The sequence below is a fragment of the Hyla sarda genome, chromosome 4 (genome assembly GCF_029499605.1).
Source record: "Hyla sarda isolate aHylSar1 chromosome 4, aHylSar1.hap1, whole genome shotgun sequence".
NCBI lineage: Eukaryota > Metazoa > Chordata > Amphibia > Anura > Hylidae > Hyla > Hyla sarda.
Window position 1 is genome coordinate 178,563,067 of NC_079192.1, and position 13,486 is coordinate 178,576,552.

At 40.4% G+C, this 13,486-nt stretch overlaps 1 protein-coding gene across 6 annotated transcripts in view; it reads left to right on the plus strand.

The window, feature by feature from the left end:
- The window catches only part of ZNF592 (zinc finger protein 592), a 64,316-nt gene extending 52,182 nt beyond the window's left edge, over positions 1-12,134 (plus strand). For all 6 annotated transcript variants that reach the window (XM_056572915.1, XM_056572919.1, XM_056572920.1 and 3 more), the window contains exons 8-10: positions 5,274-5,383; positions 8,230-8,377; positions 10,655-12,134. In XM_056572915.1, coding sequence (XP_056428890.1) covers positions 5,274-5,383; positions 8,230-8,377; positions 10,655-11,104 — 708 coding nt within the window. In that variant the 3' untranslated portion in view covers positions 11,105-12,134. The remainder of the gene's footprint in view (positions 1-5,273; positions 5,384-8,229; positions 8,378-10,654) is intronic.
- The last annotated feature ends 1,352 nt before the right edge of the window (positions 12,135-13,486 follow it).

Genomic DNA, 13,486 nt, shown 5'->3' on the forward strand with positions numbered 1-13,486 from the left:
CATCAAGGGAGCCCAATTGTGCCAAGACCGCATGTTGCAACTAAAGATACTTAAAATGGGCACTCTGAGGGGCATCAGAACGGTCACACAATTCTTCAAAAGAGGGAAAGGTACAGCAAACTTGACTCCATGTGAGATCCAAAAGCCAGCTGCCTCCAACTCCTGCAGGTGCTCAAAATAAGGGTTCCCCCACAGAGGTGCCCTGGGAGACAACACTGGCTGTGGAAAGCGCCCAGATACCATTGACCACACTGCAGCCACAGTTCTAATAGGAAATAACAACCCTGTTGTTTAGGAGCCTGCAACAACCCCTGACCTAGTCGTGGAGGTTTATCTTGCCAAAAGAAGGATCTCATGAGGCCACTCAGCTTAACAAAGAATCTCTTGGGAGGGATCACAGGTGAGAGATGAAAGACAAACTTAGGAAGATATACAATTTTAAAGATATTAATCCTACCCGCCAATGATAAGGGTAACGACAACCAAGCTTGAAGCCGGGTAGCCATAGAAGAGACAACAGGACAAAAGAGACAAGAGACAAAAATTTACCATGTGTTTTTTGACAGGAAAACTGGAGTCCCACCGTATACCAATATCATGAAGTTTAGGGGTCTTATAGACACCAAGCAGGAGGTATAATGGGACAACCATGTAGAATTGCTTAAAAGGAAAACGGTCATCCCGTTCACCGACCCTAAACCCAATACACTGGGTTATAGTGTGGGTGAACAGGAGACTGATGCAGGGTCTCTGACTAACATATATACCTGCAGCGGTGTCCCTCTGAAGGTCAGTTTCTTTCTTCTGCGAATTGCGCACTGGAGGCGGGCCTGCTCAGTAGGAGCAAGCGCTCACATGACCATCGCCACATGAATATTCATATTCACCCGGAGGGCCCACCTCCAGTGTGCATTTCGCCGAAGAAAGAAGCGGACCTTCAGAGGGACACCGCTCCAGGCTGCAGGTACATATGTTAGTGAGAGACCCCGCATCGGTCTCCTGTTTACCCGCGCTATAACCCAGTGTTTTGGGTTTAGTGTGGGTGAACGGGATGACCGTTTTCCATTTAAGCAGTTCTAAATGGTTGTCCCATTATACCTTCTGCTTGGTGTCTATAAGACCCCTAAACTATTCATGATATTGGTATACGGTGGGATTCAAGTTTTCCAGGGTGTGGACACACAAGCTGATGTGGTCCTGTTCAGAATTAGAAACATTTTAGAGAGAACCTGTTTATATTCTTTTTATGTTACACATATTTTTAAAGAATGTTTGGTGATGTTTGTTGTAATTTTCTATTTTGCTATCTGTATTATAAAATAATCTTGCAGTTTTCCGTTTGGCCACTAGGCCTAATACAATTCGGAGACTTCTGCTTTATCTGTGATGATGATGAGGAGGCTGCTGTAAAGTGATCAATGCAGAATTGCAGTGAAAGGTGATCTCAGTATGTAGATGAGATAAAAGCAGCTCCACCTGTTTGGCTTCCAGAATACTAATGCCATTTTGACTTGGCCTCATCTAGCCATTATCATTTTGGATTTTTATGCCCCCTTCTTTTTCTTCCATCATCTCTGTCTACGTGCTGTTGGTAGATTGTACACTCTTCCAGTCCCTTGCTGATCTTTTCAGCAGTGATGGCCTGCTCAGCTAATACGGTATAGATAGCAAGACATATTGTTGTCTTTAATAGTTTTTAAGCTGTCGGAGCTTGTGCAGTTTATTTAGATCCTGTTTATCATGATTTTACAGTACATGCTGCTAATGTGTTCATCTTAGTACTGAGTTGTTCATATATATTATGTAGGGGTATTCAAGACATGTTTGTGATACTGTCAATAAGGTATTCAAGCCAATAGGTGTTTTTTTTTGTTGTTGTTGTTTTTAAGTTTAACACCTTAAGGACGAAACCCATTTTAACCTTAAAGGGGTACTTCGATGGAAAGCTATTTTATTTTGCCAGGAATAAATGGTGCCAGAAAGTTAAACAGATTTGTAAATTACTTCTATTAAAAAATCTTAATCCTTCCAGTACTTATCAGCTGCTGCATGCTGCTTATCTTTTTGGATTTCCTTTCTGTCTGACCACAGTGCTCTCTGCTGACACTTCTATCCATGTTAGGAACTGTCCAGAGCAGTAGCAAATCCTCATAGCAAACTTCTCCTGCTCTGGACAGTTCCTGACATGGACAGAGGTGTCAGCAGAGAGCACTGTGGTCAGACAGAAAGGGAATTCAAAAAGAAAATAAATTCCTGTAGAGCATACAGCAGCTGATAAGAACTGGAAGGATTAAGATTTTTAAATAGAAGTCATTTACAAATCTGTTTAACTTTCTGGCACCAGTTGACTTAATAGTTTTCCACTGGAGTACCTCTTTAAGGACCAGGGCAATTTTCATTTTTGCACTTTTTTCCTCCTCCCCTTCTAAACATCATAACTCTTTCAGTTTTGCACTTACAGACCCATATAAGGTCTTGTTTTTTCCATCACCAATTGTACTTTGTAGTGATATTAATCATTTAATAACAAAATCTATGGCAAAACCAAAATATATATATTTGTGGAGTGAAATTGAAAAAGAAAAACACCATTTTGTAACTTTTGGGGGCTTCTCTTTCTACACAGTACAATTTTCCCCTATAACTTTTTTATTTTTCCACATCCGGGGCTATATGAGGGCTTATTTTTTGCCCTGTGATCTGTAGTTTTTATCAGTTCCATTTTTATTTTGACAGGACTTCTTGATCACTTTTTATACATTTGTTATGGTATATGAAGTAATTAAAAAAATGCACAGTTTTGCACCTTGGTGTTTTTTTTTTTACGTGTATGCCATCGACCTTGCGGTTTGACTAACCTTATATTTTAATAGTTCGGACATTTACACACGTGGCAATATGACATGGTTATAATTTTTTTTATTACATTATTTTATTTAAAAAATGGGAAAAGGGGGGTGATTTATACTTTTATTAGGGAAGTTATGCTGATGAATCGGCCAGATCAGTGAAGCTTGGCATTAACCGTGGGTCCTGGCTGCCTATAGCAACTGGGTCCCACCGGGTTTAAAGCATTTTCCGCTTGTGAGAACTGGACTAGGGCGTACTGGTACACCCTCGGTCCATAAGCACCAAGACGCAAGGGCGTTCCCATACGCCCTTCATCCTGGAGGGGTTAATTTACCAGTAAAAAAGAACAAATACAAAACCTGCGGAAATACCCCCAAAAAGTGTGCACAGGTATCAAATACAAGACGATAGTATCCCACGCAGGGGAACAAATGATATACAGAAGAGTACAAGCAATCTGGACTGATTCTGGAAGAAAAGAAAACAGGCCTAACAGTAGTATTTTATAAATCAGAGGGTCATAACAAGAAGGTACAATGAGTGCAAGTGCAAGTTTTCACATGCTAGGCTGGGTCATAAAGTGGAAAGGGCCCCTTTCCAAGACACTAAATGGATCATTAAGTCAACAGACATACGGTCATATATATATATATATATATATATATATATATATATATATATATATATGGAATGCTAGTGGAGGAAGTGGGCTAGTAAAACATCTCTAGTAGCTCAGAAGGCAGGGACTGTGTGTTGAGAAGTAGTAGAAAAGCACCAAACCTTCTCAAACTTCCCAGGACAACTCCTGTGTTTAAAGACCAACTGCTCAAAGGGGATCACCGTTTGACCCATTGTTTTCAAGCTGAGAGAGTAGGCGTGTAAGAATCCATCCACCTCAAAGCCACGGTGTTTCATGCCAGAAATAACATTTTCTCCCAAATATTCTGATGTGGTGCAGCCATGTTTTTTTCGGGCAGGACTCCTAATAATGATTTCATCGAAACTGGAATAGACCATAGAGTAGTTCTACAAAGTCTCCCAAGAATGAGGACACTTAGGACAGCTCTACGGTTCCAGCCTTTAGAGGGTAACACCAGTGACACATGTCCCCCAATAGCCTTCTCATACAGCATAGTTTAATAGGAGTAAGAAAACTACTATGTATAATATAAAGCTGGATTATCTTATTATTGGCAGCGGAGAAAACCGAAGTGTGTGAGGACATTACAAAGCTAATAGTTTATTACACTGGCACTTTTGGATAATAAAAATACTAATAATGCCAAGCCTACTGCCGTTTAATAAAATAAATAGTGAGCAGGGTCCCACTTTTATAACAAAGATATTCAGATGAACACAAAAGCATGCCTGTAAGATTGAGTAAAGAAATCTAGCCTACATGTAACTTCATTTGGTCTGTTTTATGTAAAACATTGGTGTTAAACAGACCAGACTTGGCCACAAGTAGACTATATTTGGAATACATTTTTGGCAGTATCCTAATATTCTGTATACAGGTGAAAAGTTATCTGAACAGCCCTGTATCTAAAGAATTTTTTTTGTTTTTATAATTTATAAATAAAAAGTGTTTGGATAATTTGTCAAGAGAAAAAGAAACAATTCAGACAGCTATTTTCTCTTAAAACAAAGAAAGACATTTTTAGAATGTAAGTAAGGCACCAACCAACACCAGCAATGGTAGAGCTACAGGTGACATATGTTTTCAGTGGCATACCTGGAGATCCCCAGTACACTATCCGATTTTGGCTTAGGATTGTGATAGATAAGAACCTATTTGCAGCTGGGACAAAGTCTAAGTGTTAAAGTTAAACAGGCCTTCACCCTGTGTGAAAAAAAGCGGATTATGCCTGGAATACATTGGCGTCTATAGGGACGGCAATATATGTGTGGTCCTAACGTTGACTGATGCAGATTGTGTAGGACACACTTAGAATATCCAACTGGATTTTTTTCTGGCTGCATATTACATAGTGGGAACCTAGCCTTAGAGCGAAAACATATTGGCTGCAAAAGTGAAAATGGCAAATAGTCTTTATATAAATCTCTAACCAGCATGCTTTATGTTACTATTTATAGTTAAGTTACAATTTTTGAAATATTCAACTTTTGATTTCTGACCCTAGCAACCAAGATCCCAGTACTGCTTTTGAGCTTGTCCTTTTGAAGCTATTATCTAAGGCTGTAAGGTTGGTTTTTGTGCAGGTTGCTAGGCTTCTTTTTTTTCTGTTAATATTCTCTTCATATATTAAACCATTTTTATTATCCTTATGATAAAAAAAAAAGTAGAGAAAATATTTGTGTTAAATTATTTCCCATGCATTAAATAGCAAGGAATTAAGTAATAGTGGAATAACATTTTCCGACGGCTTGATCATTCCCCTGATATGTGCTTTTTTCTGTAGAACATGAAGAGGTACCCGTGCCGGCAATGTGAGCGTTCCTTCAACTCTACAACCAGCTTACGACGACATGCTAGAAATAACCATGATACAAAAAAGGAGTACGCCTGTTGGTAAGTCTTTTGAATTACATTTCCCCAATGGTGGCAGATAATCTCTGATACAGAGAATATTTTACTAATTAATTCTGTGTATCAAAGAGTTCATATTAAAGAATGGTCTATATTAAAATTTTTATATAACGTTAACTTTGTCTCCAGCTATTTATAAAAAATATTATACTTTACATTGATTTCTGGCTCAATTTTGGCTCGATTTTTCAGTCGGAACACAACTCCCTAAACACAGGCAGACCTACTGGCTCGATTTTTCAGTCGGACCACAACTCCCTAAACACAGGCAGATCTACTGGCTCGATTTTTCAGTCTGTAGGTCTGCCTGTGTTTAGAGAGGGAGGATTGGAATATAATTTTCTATGTGTGAACAAGAATCAAAGTGACATAATTTGCTCTGAGGTTTTCTGAAAGTCATAATAAAGTAATGTAGCCATAGAAAAACATTATTTATTTTGTTCTTAGCTCATCTCAACGCCTCCAGAATCACATTGATGTCTTCACAAAACTTAAATTCTACATCATAAATATAAGGGACAGGAGTCAGCTAATGGACAGTTGGTAAAAAGCTTGTCTCTTGAACACATTGTGACATGCCATGGTAATTGGCACTCCACCAAGAAATACACTGCAAAAACTGCACACCATAAAGAACCGTAAATAAATCATTGTAAATCTCTACTTGCTGTCAAACCGCAGTTAACCAGTGCTGTGTTTGGTTGGTTCTTGGTCATGTTCATTGGGTGCTGCTACACGCAAAACATTAACCATTGATCCTACCCATAGATTTCCCAGCTCTTAACTAGAAACCAAAAAAGAGTAAACAAATATGTGACATCCAAGGGCTTGTCTGTGTAAATATTTTTATATGTGAAAGTGCTCAAAGTGGAGGGAAAAAATAAAAAGAACACATACTCATCCGCTGCCTACCTGTCGTCTACGCTTCTCCATCCCATGCTGTCAAGAGGTTAAAGGTTTGTTCACATGTACTGTATACACTGCAGATATTATGATGCAGCTTTTATTTATATTTATTTATACACAGCATAAAATCTGCACTGTATACAGTACATGAGAACAACCTCTTCACAACATGTGACATAATAGGCCGCCTGGGCCTTAAAGAGGACCTGTGGCATTCCCAGACTGTCAGATTTTTTAATACTCCCTATAAGCTTAAATCTGTCAGATGGGCGTATCCTTCATTCAAGTACAGTGTGTACGAAGGGCAGTGATTTACATATGGGGTATATACTGTGCAGAGAGCTGCCTGTGTTTTCCTCTCCTATCACAGCTGGTGGTGCTTTGCTTACTGTCGTGTTCACTACGAGATGTCTGAACCAACCTCCATGTATAGTGATCAGTGAGTGAGCTGCAAAGATTCCAGGAGCATGCTTCGGGCAGGCAGAAGTATGTGCAGTAGGGACCGATTGATGTGTTACCAGCACTGAATAGTGAAGCTTGCTTCATAGTTGGTGATTGACAGCTGATATCAGCAGCCGCCGTGCAGAGTCAGTCATCAGGTTGATGGCAGTTATTTAACCCCTTAATAGTGATCTCTGCATTTATGAGATTAAATGACAGGTACTGTGCCCCTGGGGTGCCCACTAGACACCTCCGCTACTTGTTTGCAGGGTGCCGATCTGCTTCCACTAGGTCCCCGTGCCTGCCACTCAGCAATCTGTTAAGAGTCTGGAAGACTCAGGCAGACTCTATTTGAATAGTACCAATCTAACTAATCAGTGCTGTATATAACCAATCTATTGATTGCTTATAAAAGTCCAGACTTAGTATTAAAAAAAAAAGATAACTTTATATATATATATATATATATATATATATATATAACTCCAGAAGACAGCAGCACACAAAGGTCTTCGTGTCAAAAAAGGTGGAAGGGAAGTTTATTCCATTAATCCAGTGAACAAAAGGCTTGCATTTTGTTCACTGGATTAATGGAATAAACTTCCACCTTTTTTGACACGAATACCTTTGTGTGCTGCTGTCTTCTGGAGTTTTATGTAAGCGGATCCTCTGACCCGGGTTCCCACACAGCTTGCACCTTATCTCTACTTTGTCTTGCTTTTTGGTTGTGCTGCTCTCCTGGAATTATATATATATATATATATATATATATAAAGCCTCCACCTTATAAAAATTCAAATCACCCCCTTTTTCCATTTTTCCAAACCCAAGAACCCCCCCCCTCCCTTCCCCTTTACAGATGCTAACAATTTCTGGTAAAATCTGTCAGAAAAGCAGAGATGAAGGTTTATTCGTTCACGGAGAGACCTAGTTATAGCTTCTTCTTACAACTTTATGGAGGTAGTAGGGAAAGAGGAGGTAGCAAAGGTTCATACACAGGTGCAAATGCAACATCTAGTTAGTCTTCTATATCATCCCCTGCGGTGTAGGGCAAGTTGCCAGCGCATTGTGCAAACCAGCCTGGCAAGTGTAAAGTGAGCAGCCATGCATACATTGGCAATGCATACACTGTGTGCATCACTGCTCACTTTACATTCACCGGGCCAGGGTAGGGGGTGCAATAATAATCAGTCACCACTGTGGCTTTCTTCATGGTATACCACAGTTCAGTCCGATATTGTATTCATGGCTTAGACTTCTCAGAACTGCTCTATAATATCCTCCATGCTGATTCTGAGTGTGTGGGTATATATGCAGTTCACCACTGCAGATATGGCATGATTTTCATACATTGCAACAAGTTAGCATAACCTTAGAAATCTAAAGAGAATAACTGTTATCAGAGAATTTGATTATGAAATGTAAATTCCTCTGGTCATTAGAATAAATTACATATTGTGTCATAATTTTGTACCTTTCAGCTATTGTGCCGAGAAGCCTATTTTTGCCAAGCCGTCCATGCTGGCCAATCACATCATTTTAATGCACGGCATCAAAAACCCTGAACTTCCTCAGCTGCCCTCTTCAAAGATAACAAACTCACCTGCAGAACGTGGAAATAAAGAGCAGGTAAAAGTTATAAAACATTATATCTAATCAAAGGATGGCAATTTAAAGGGAATCTGTCAGCTGCTATTCACATTCCAAGCTGCTGATACTGCTAGATAGTTGTTAGGACAAGGAGACACATTGTACCTTTCATATATCTGCCAGGGTTTCCATAGCTAGTGCCAAGTGTCAAAGAGGCATTTCCAAGCCACTGAATTGCTGAGGGATAGAATGCTTCTTCACTCCCCCACCCAGCCATGTTTCTGCTTGATTGACAGTCAGGACTGAACATCCAGATCTTGATGTGGTGCTGTGCATGCAAATTGTGCACAGGTGCAAGATTTGAAAACAGAGCTTAGCTTCCAGCTGACTGCCAATCAGTTTAGGATGGAAGGGGAAACAGGGAGGCCTTTCAACCCACAGGATTTCAGGGGCTTGGGAACACCACTTTAACACTTGGCACCAGAGAATAAAAGCACTTTTCTATCTTATGGAAGCACAAACAGATATATGAAATGTGTCTCCTTGTCCTAACAGCTACAGTGGATATAAAAAGTTGAGTCCTTGTCGTGCTGAAAGGTGAACTTCCTCTTCATCTTTCTAACAGATTCCTAAAGGTTTTGTCCCAAAAAGCCCTAAAGCAGGATACTGCCATCACCATGCTTAATTTTTGGGTATGGGGTTTTTTGGGTGTTACAGTGTTCTTTTTGAGTCAAAAATACCTCTTGGAATTATGGCAAAGTTCAACCTTGCTTTTGGGGGACTTTCATACTTCAGCTAGGTGTGGATGTTTTCCTTAGTAAGAAAAGGCTTTCGTCTTGCCACCCTAACTCCTAGCCCATTCATATGAAAAATACGGGAGATTCTTGTCACATGTAGCACACAGCCAGTACTTGCCAGATATTCCTGCAGTTCCTTTAATGGTGCAGTAGGCCTCTAGGAAGCCTCCTTGACCAGTTTTCTCCCGTATTTTCATAAATTTTTGGAGGGATATTCAGTTCTTGGTAATGTCTCTGTGGTGCCATACTTTCTCCACTTGATGATGACTGTGTTTACTGTGCTTCATTGTACAGCTCTTGCTTTGAAAATTCTTGTGTACTCTTCTGACTTTTATGGACCATGGCTTTTGCACTGAGATGCAGCTAAGCAAATGTCAGGAAAATCATACTAGAATAGCTTAACTTTATTTGTCATTATTTAGAGTCACTTTAAAGGGGTACTCTGGTGGATTTTTTTTCTTTTTTTAAATCAACTGGCTCCAGAAAGTTAAATAGATTTGTAAATTACTTCTATTTAAAAAAATTTTAATCCTTCTAGCACTTATCAGATGCTATATGCTCCACAGGAAGTACTTTTTCTTTTTTAATTTCCTTTCTGTCTGACCACAGTGCTCTCTGTTGACACCACTGTCCATGTCAGGAACTGTCCAGAGAAGGAGCAAATTCCCATAACATACCTCTCCTGCTCTGGACAGTTCCTGACATGGACAGAGGTGTCAGCAGAGAGCACTGTGGTCAGACAGAAAAGAACTTCCTGTGGAGCATACAGCAGGAAGTATTAAGATTTTTAAATAAAAGTAAATTACAAATCTGTTTAACTTTCTGGCACCAGTTGATTTAAAAAAATGTTTTCCACAGGAGTACCCCTTTAAATGCTTGGTGTGTAATAATCAAAACTTGTAATTTTAAAAGGGTGTGTAGACTTCTCTTTTTTTATGAATATACAGAAGAAATGGCAGATGGGGGCACTCTTAAGGTGTGCAATGTAATCTAAGCCTGTTCTATGGCTCCTATGGATCGTATATACAGATATGACGGCCCGGGGTAATTGGCATATTAGAAAAGCTGCAGTATCGTAGTCATATTATAAAGAAAGAATAATATGCACTCACCGCTAGGCTATGGCTGTCAATCCTAGGAGTCCGGGGACACAAGTGGAGTCGGCGTCTGCATGGAGCGCTCGGAGGCTACACCGGTTGTTTCGCGGGATCAACCCACTTCTTCCGGCCTCTTTTTTTTATACCTACTGTATCTAACATTTAGCCGTTTGGAACACATAGTACAGCTGACAGGTTTCCTTTATTTGAAAAAAGTTAAACAGGAAGTGGATTTTGGCTATCACCTTCGAAATAGCTTAGTAGACTGTTATGCTATGGCTTTTTTAGTATGACTGTGTTTTCTTTTGGTCATTCACAACAAAGCAATGCTTGTTACTGCATTTTAGATGAAATTCTGGATAATCTAAAATGAGTAGTACAATATATTGTTTGCTTATTGAAACTTTGTTTCTGCTCTCTAGACTGCTGGTCCAAAGAAAGCTGTAAAAAAGGAACATGAGGACTCAAATACAAAGGATGGGCCAGATGCGAAGAAGCTGAAGGCAGCGTATAAATGTGCAAAGTGTGGCTTTACTGCAGACAACAGTAAAGAATTTCTAGAGCACATACCTCAGCACAAGAGTGACAACTCAACGTGCCAGTGTGTGCACTGCGGCTTGTGTTACACTTCCCAAATATCACTCAACAGACACCTCTTTATTGTGCACAAGGTCAAGGATGAAGACGAAGATGAGGAGAGCCAAGAAAACCCTAACAAAGAAAAACAGGTTCCAAGTTCAAAGTTGGAAAAGTCGTGGGAGTGTGCCCAATGTAATCTAACCTTTGATCTTCAGAGTGCGCATGCTGCTCACATACGGACTCACAAAGAGATCCCCGATACCAGACAGAAAGCAGGATCCCCGAAAGCGTAATTAATATTGGACTTCAAGAGAACATGTGTGAAGCAAAAGCATATGTTAATGACTAAAAAGAGAGAGATTAAAATATTTTTACTGAGAAACTGAGAGGGATGTTCATTTAAATTAAAAAATCCTAGTAACTAAGAGTTAAGGTACTGTATTTGTTTATGTGTACTGTTAAGCATTCATTTAGGACATGTCTGGCCTTTTACATTGACCGGCAAGGCCCAGCAATATGAGGGGGACAGCAGAAAGACAAAAAGGGAAAGTGAGAAATGTGAGTTGTTTTTTTTTTTTTTTTTTCCCCAGTCCTTTAACAGAGCATTTGCTCATCTGTACCCCAGGATCGCAGTATTCATCATCAGGTTAGACTCAGTCTGTCTTTTTAGAGAGACTTGTACATTTGTGAAAACAAAAGGTAAATGATTCTTTTCAGTTTTTCTCTTGTTTGTTTCTTCCCCATTGTGGTCAGATTTTATCTACTTAAATGATGCAGCATAGGGTATGTACATATAAGGAAGAAAATATTTAACTGTGCTGTCATATGTAAACTAACAAAAGAACCTAAAAGACCACAGCAACCAGACGAGCTATGGGAGGATAGTAGAAGGTCCTTCTTAGAAAATATGTGCACACAAATAGGAGGGAATGTTGTTTGAGTACTGTGCAGAAGACCCGTGGCCTCTATAGACCTGTGGGTTTTACCATAAACTAACAATTCTGGAACATCTTTGCTTTGTGTTGTGCTGTTCATCTGTTATTCCTTTTGTCAATGTATTAATTGATTGACAACTGGGCAGAAGTTATGGTAAAGTACAGTTGCCAATTTATTCATACGTTCTGCAGGAGGAATGGTACTGCACCAAATTTAGACCAAGATGCCCCAGATTGTTATTTATTCAGTAGTTACTAGAACATAAATGTCAGGAGAGCTGACCGGTCTTTATTTGCTACACCCTAAATGGACGCTGTCAGATTCAAAAACTTTTATATATTGTACATCTTGGCAAAACATTAACCTTTCTAATATACTTCATAAGAAAATATTATTTCCTTTTTATAGAAATCATGGCTTTGTCCAAGCTGAAGCACAGGCATGGACAAAGTTTAGTAAGTGAGGGTGAGCTAGCACTCCCCTGTGTTCTCTCCTGTCTGATAGCACTCCCCTGTGCTCTCTCCTGTCTGATAGCACTCTTCTGTGCTCTCTCCTGTCTGATAGCACTCCTCTGTGCTCTCTCCTGTCTAATGGGACTCCTCTGCATTCTCTCCTGTCTGATAGGACTCCTCTGTGCTCTCTCCTGTCTGATAGGACTCCTCTGTGCTCTCCTGTCTGATAGGACTCCTCTGTGCTCTCTCCTGTCTGATAGGACTCATCTGTGCTTTCTCCTGTCTGATAGTACTCTTCTGTTCTCTCCTGTCTGATAGGACCCCTCTGGGCCCTCTCCTGTCTGAAAGCACTCCTCTGTATTCTCTCCTGTCTGATAGCACTCCTCTGAGCTCTCTCCTGTCTGATAGCACTCCTCTGTGCTCTCTCCTTTCTGATAGGACTCCTCTGTGCTCTCTCCTGTCTGATAGTACTCCTCTGTGCTCTTCCTGTCTGATAGCACTCCTCTGTGCTCTCTAGTGTCTGATAGGACTCCTCTGTGCTCCCTCCTGTCTGATAGGACTCCTCTGTGCTCTCTCCTGTCTGATAGTACTCCTCTGTGCTCTCTCCTGTCTGATAGTACTCCTCTGTGCTCTCTCCTGTCTGATAGCACTCCTCTGTGCTCTCTCCTGTCTGATAGCACTCCTCTGTGCTCTCTCCTGTCTGATAGCACTCCTCTGTGCTTTCTCCTGTCTGATAGCACTCCTCTGTGCTTTCTCCTGTCTGATAGGACTCCTCTGTGCTCTCTCCTGTCTGATAGGACTCCTCTGTGCTCTCTCCTGTCTGATAGCACTCCTCTGTGCTCTCTCCTGTCTGATAGCACTCCTCTGTGCTCTCTCCTGTCTGATAGCACTTCTCTGTGCTCTCTCCTGTCTGATAGCACTCCTCTGTGCTTTCTCCTGTCTGATAGGACTCCTCTGTGCTCTCTCCTGTCTGATAGGACTCCTCTGTGCTCTCTCCTGTCTGATAGCACTCCCCTGTGCTCTCTCCTGTCTGCTAGTATTCCTCTGTGCTCTCTCCTGTCTGATAGCACTCCTCTGTGCTCTCCCCTGTCCTATAAAACAGCACAGAGGAGTGCTAGCCCACCCTCACTTACTGGACTTTGTCCATGCCTGTGCTTCAGCTCAGACAAAGCCATGATTTCTATAAGAAGGAAATAACATTTTCTAATGAAGTATTTTAGAAATTAATGTTTTGCCAAGATGTACAACATATGAAATGTGACAGTGCCCATTTAAGATAACAAACAA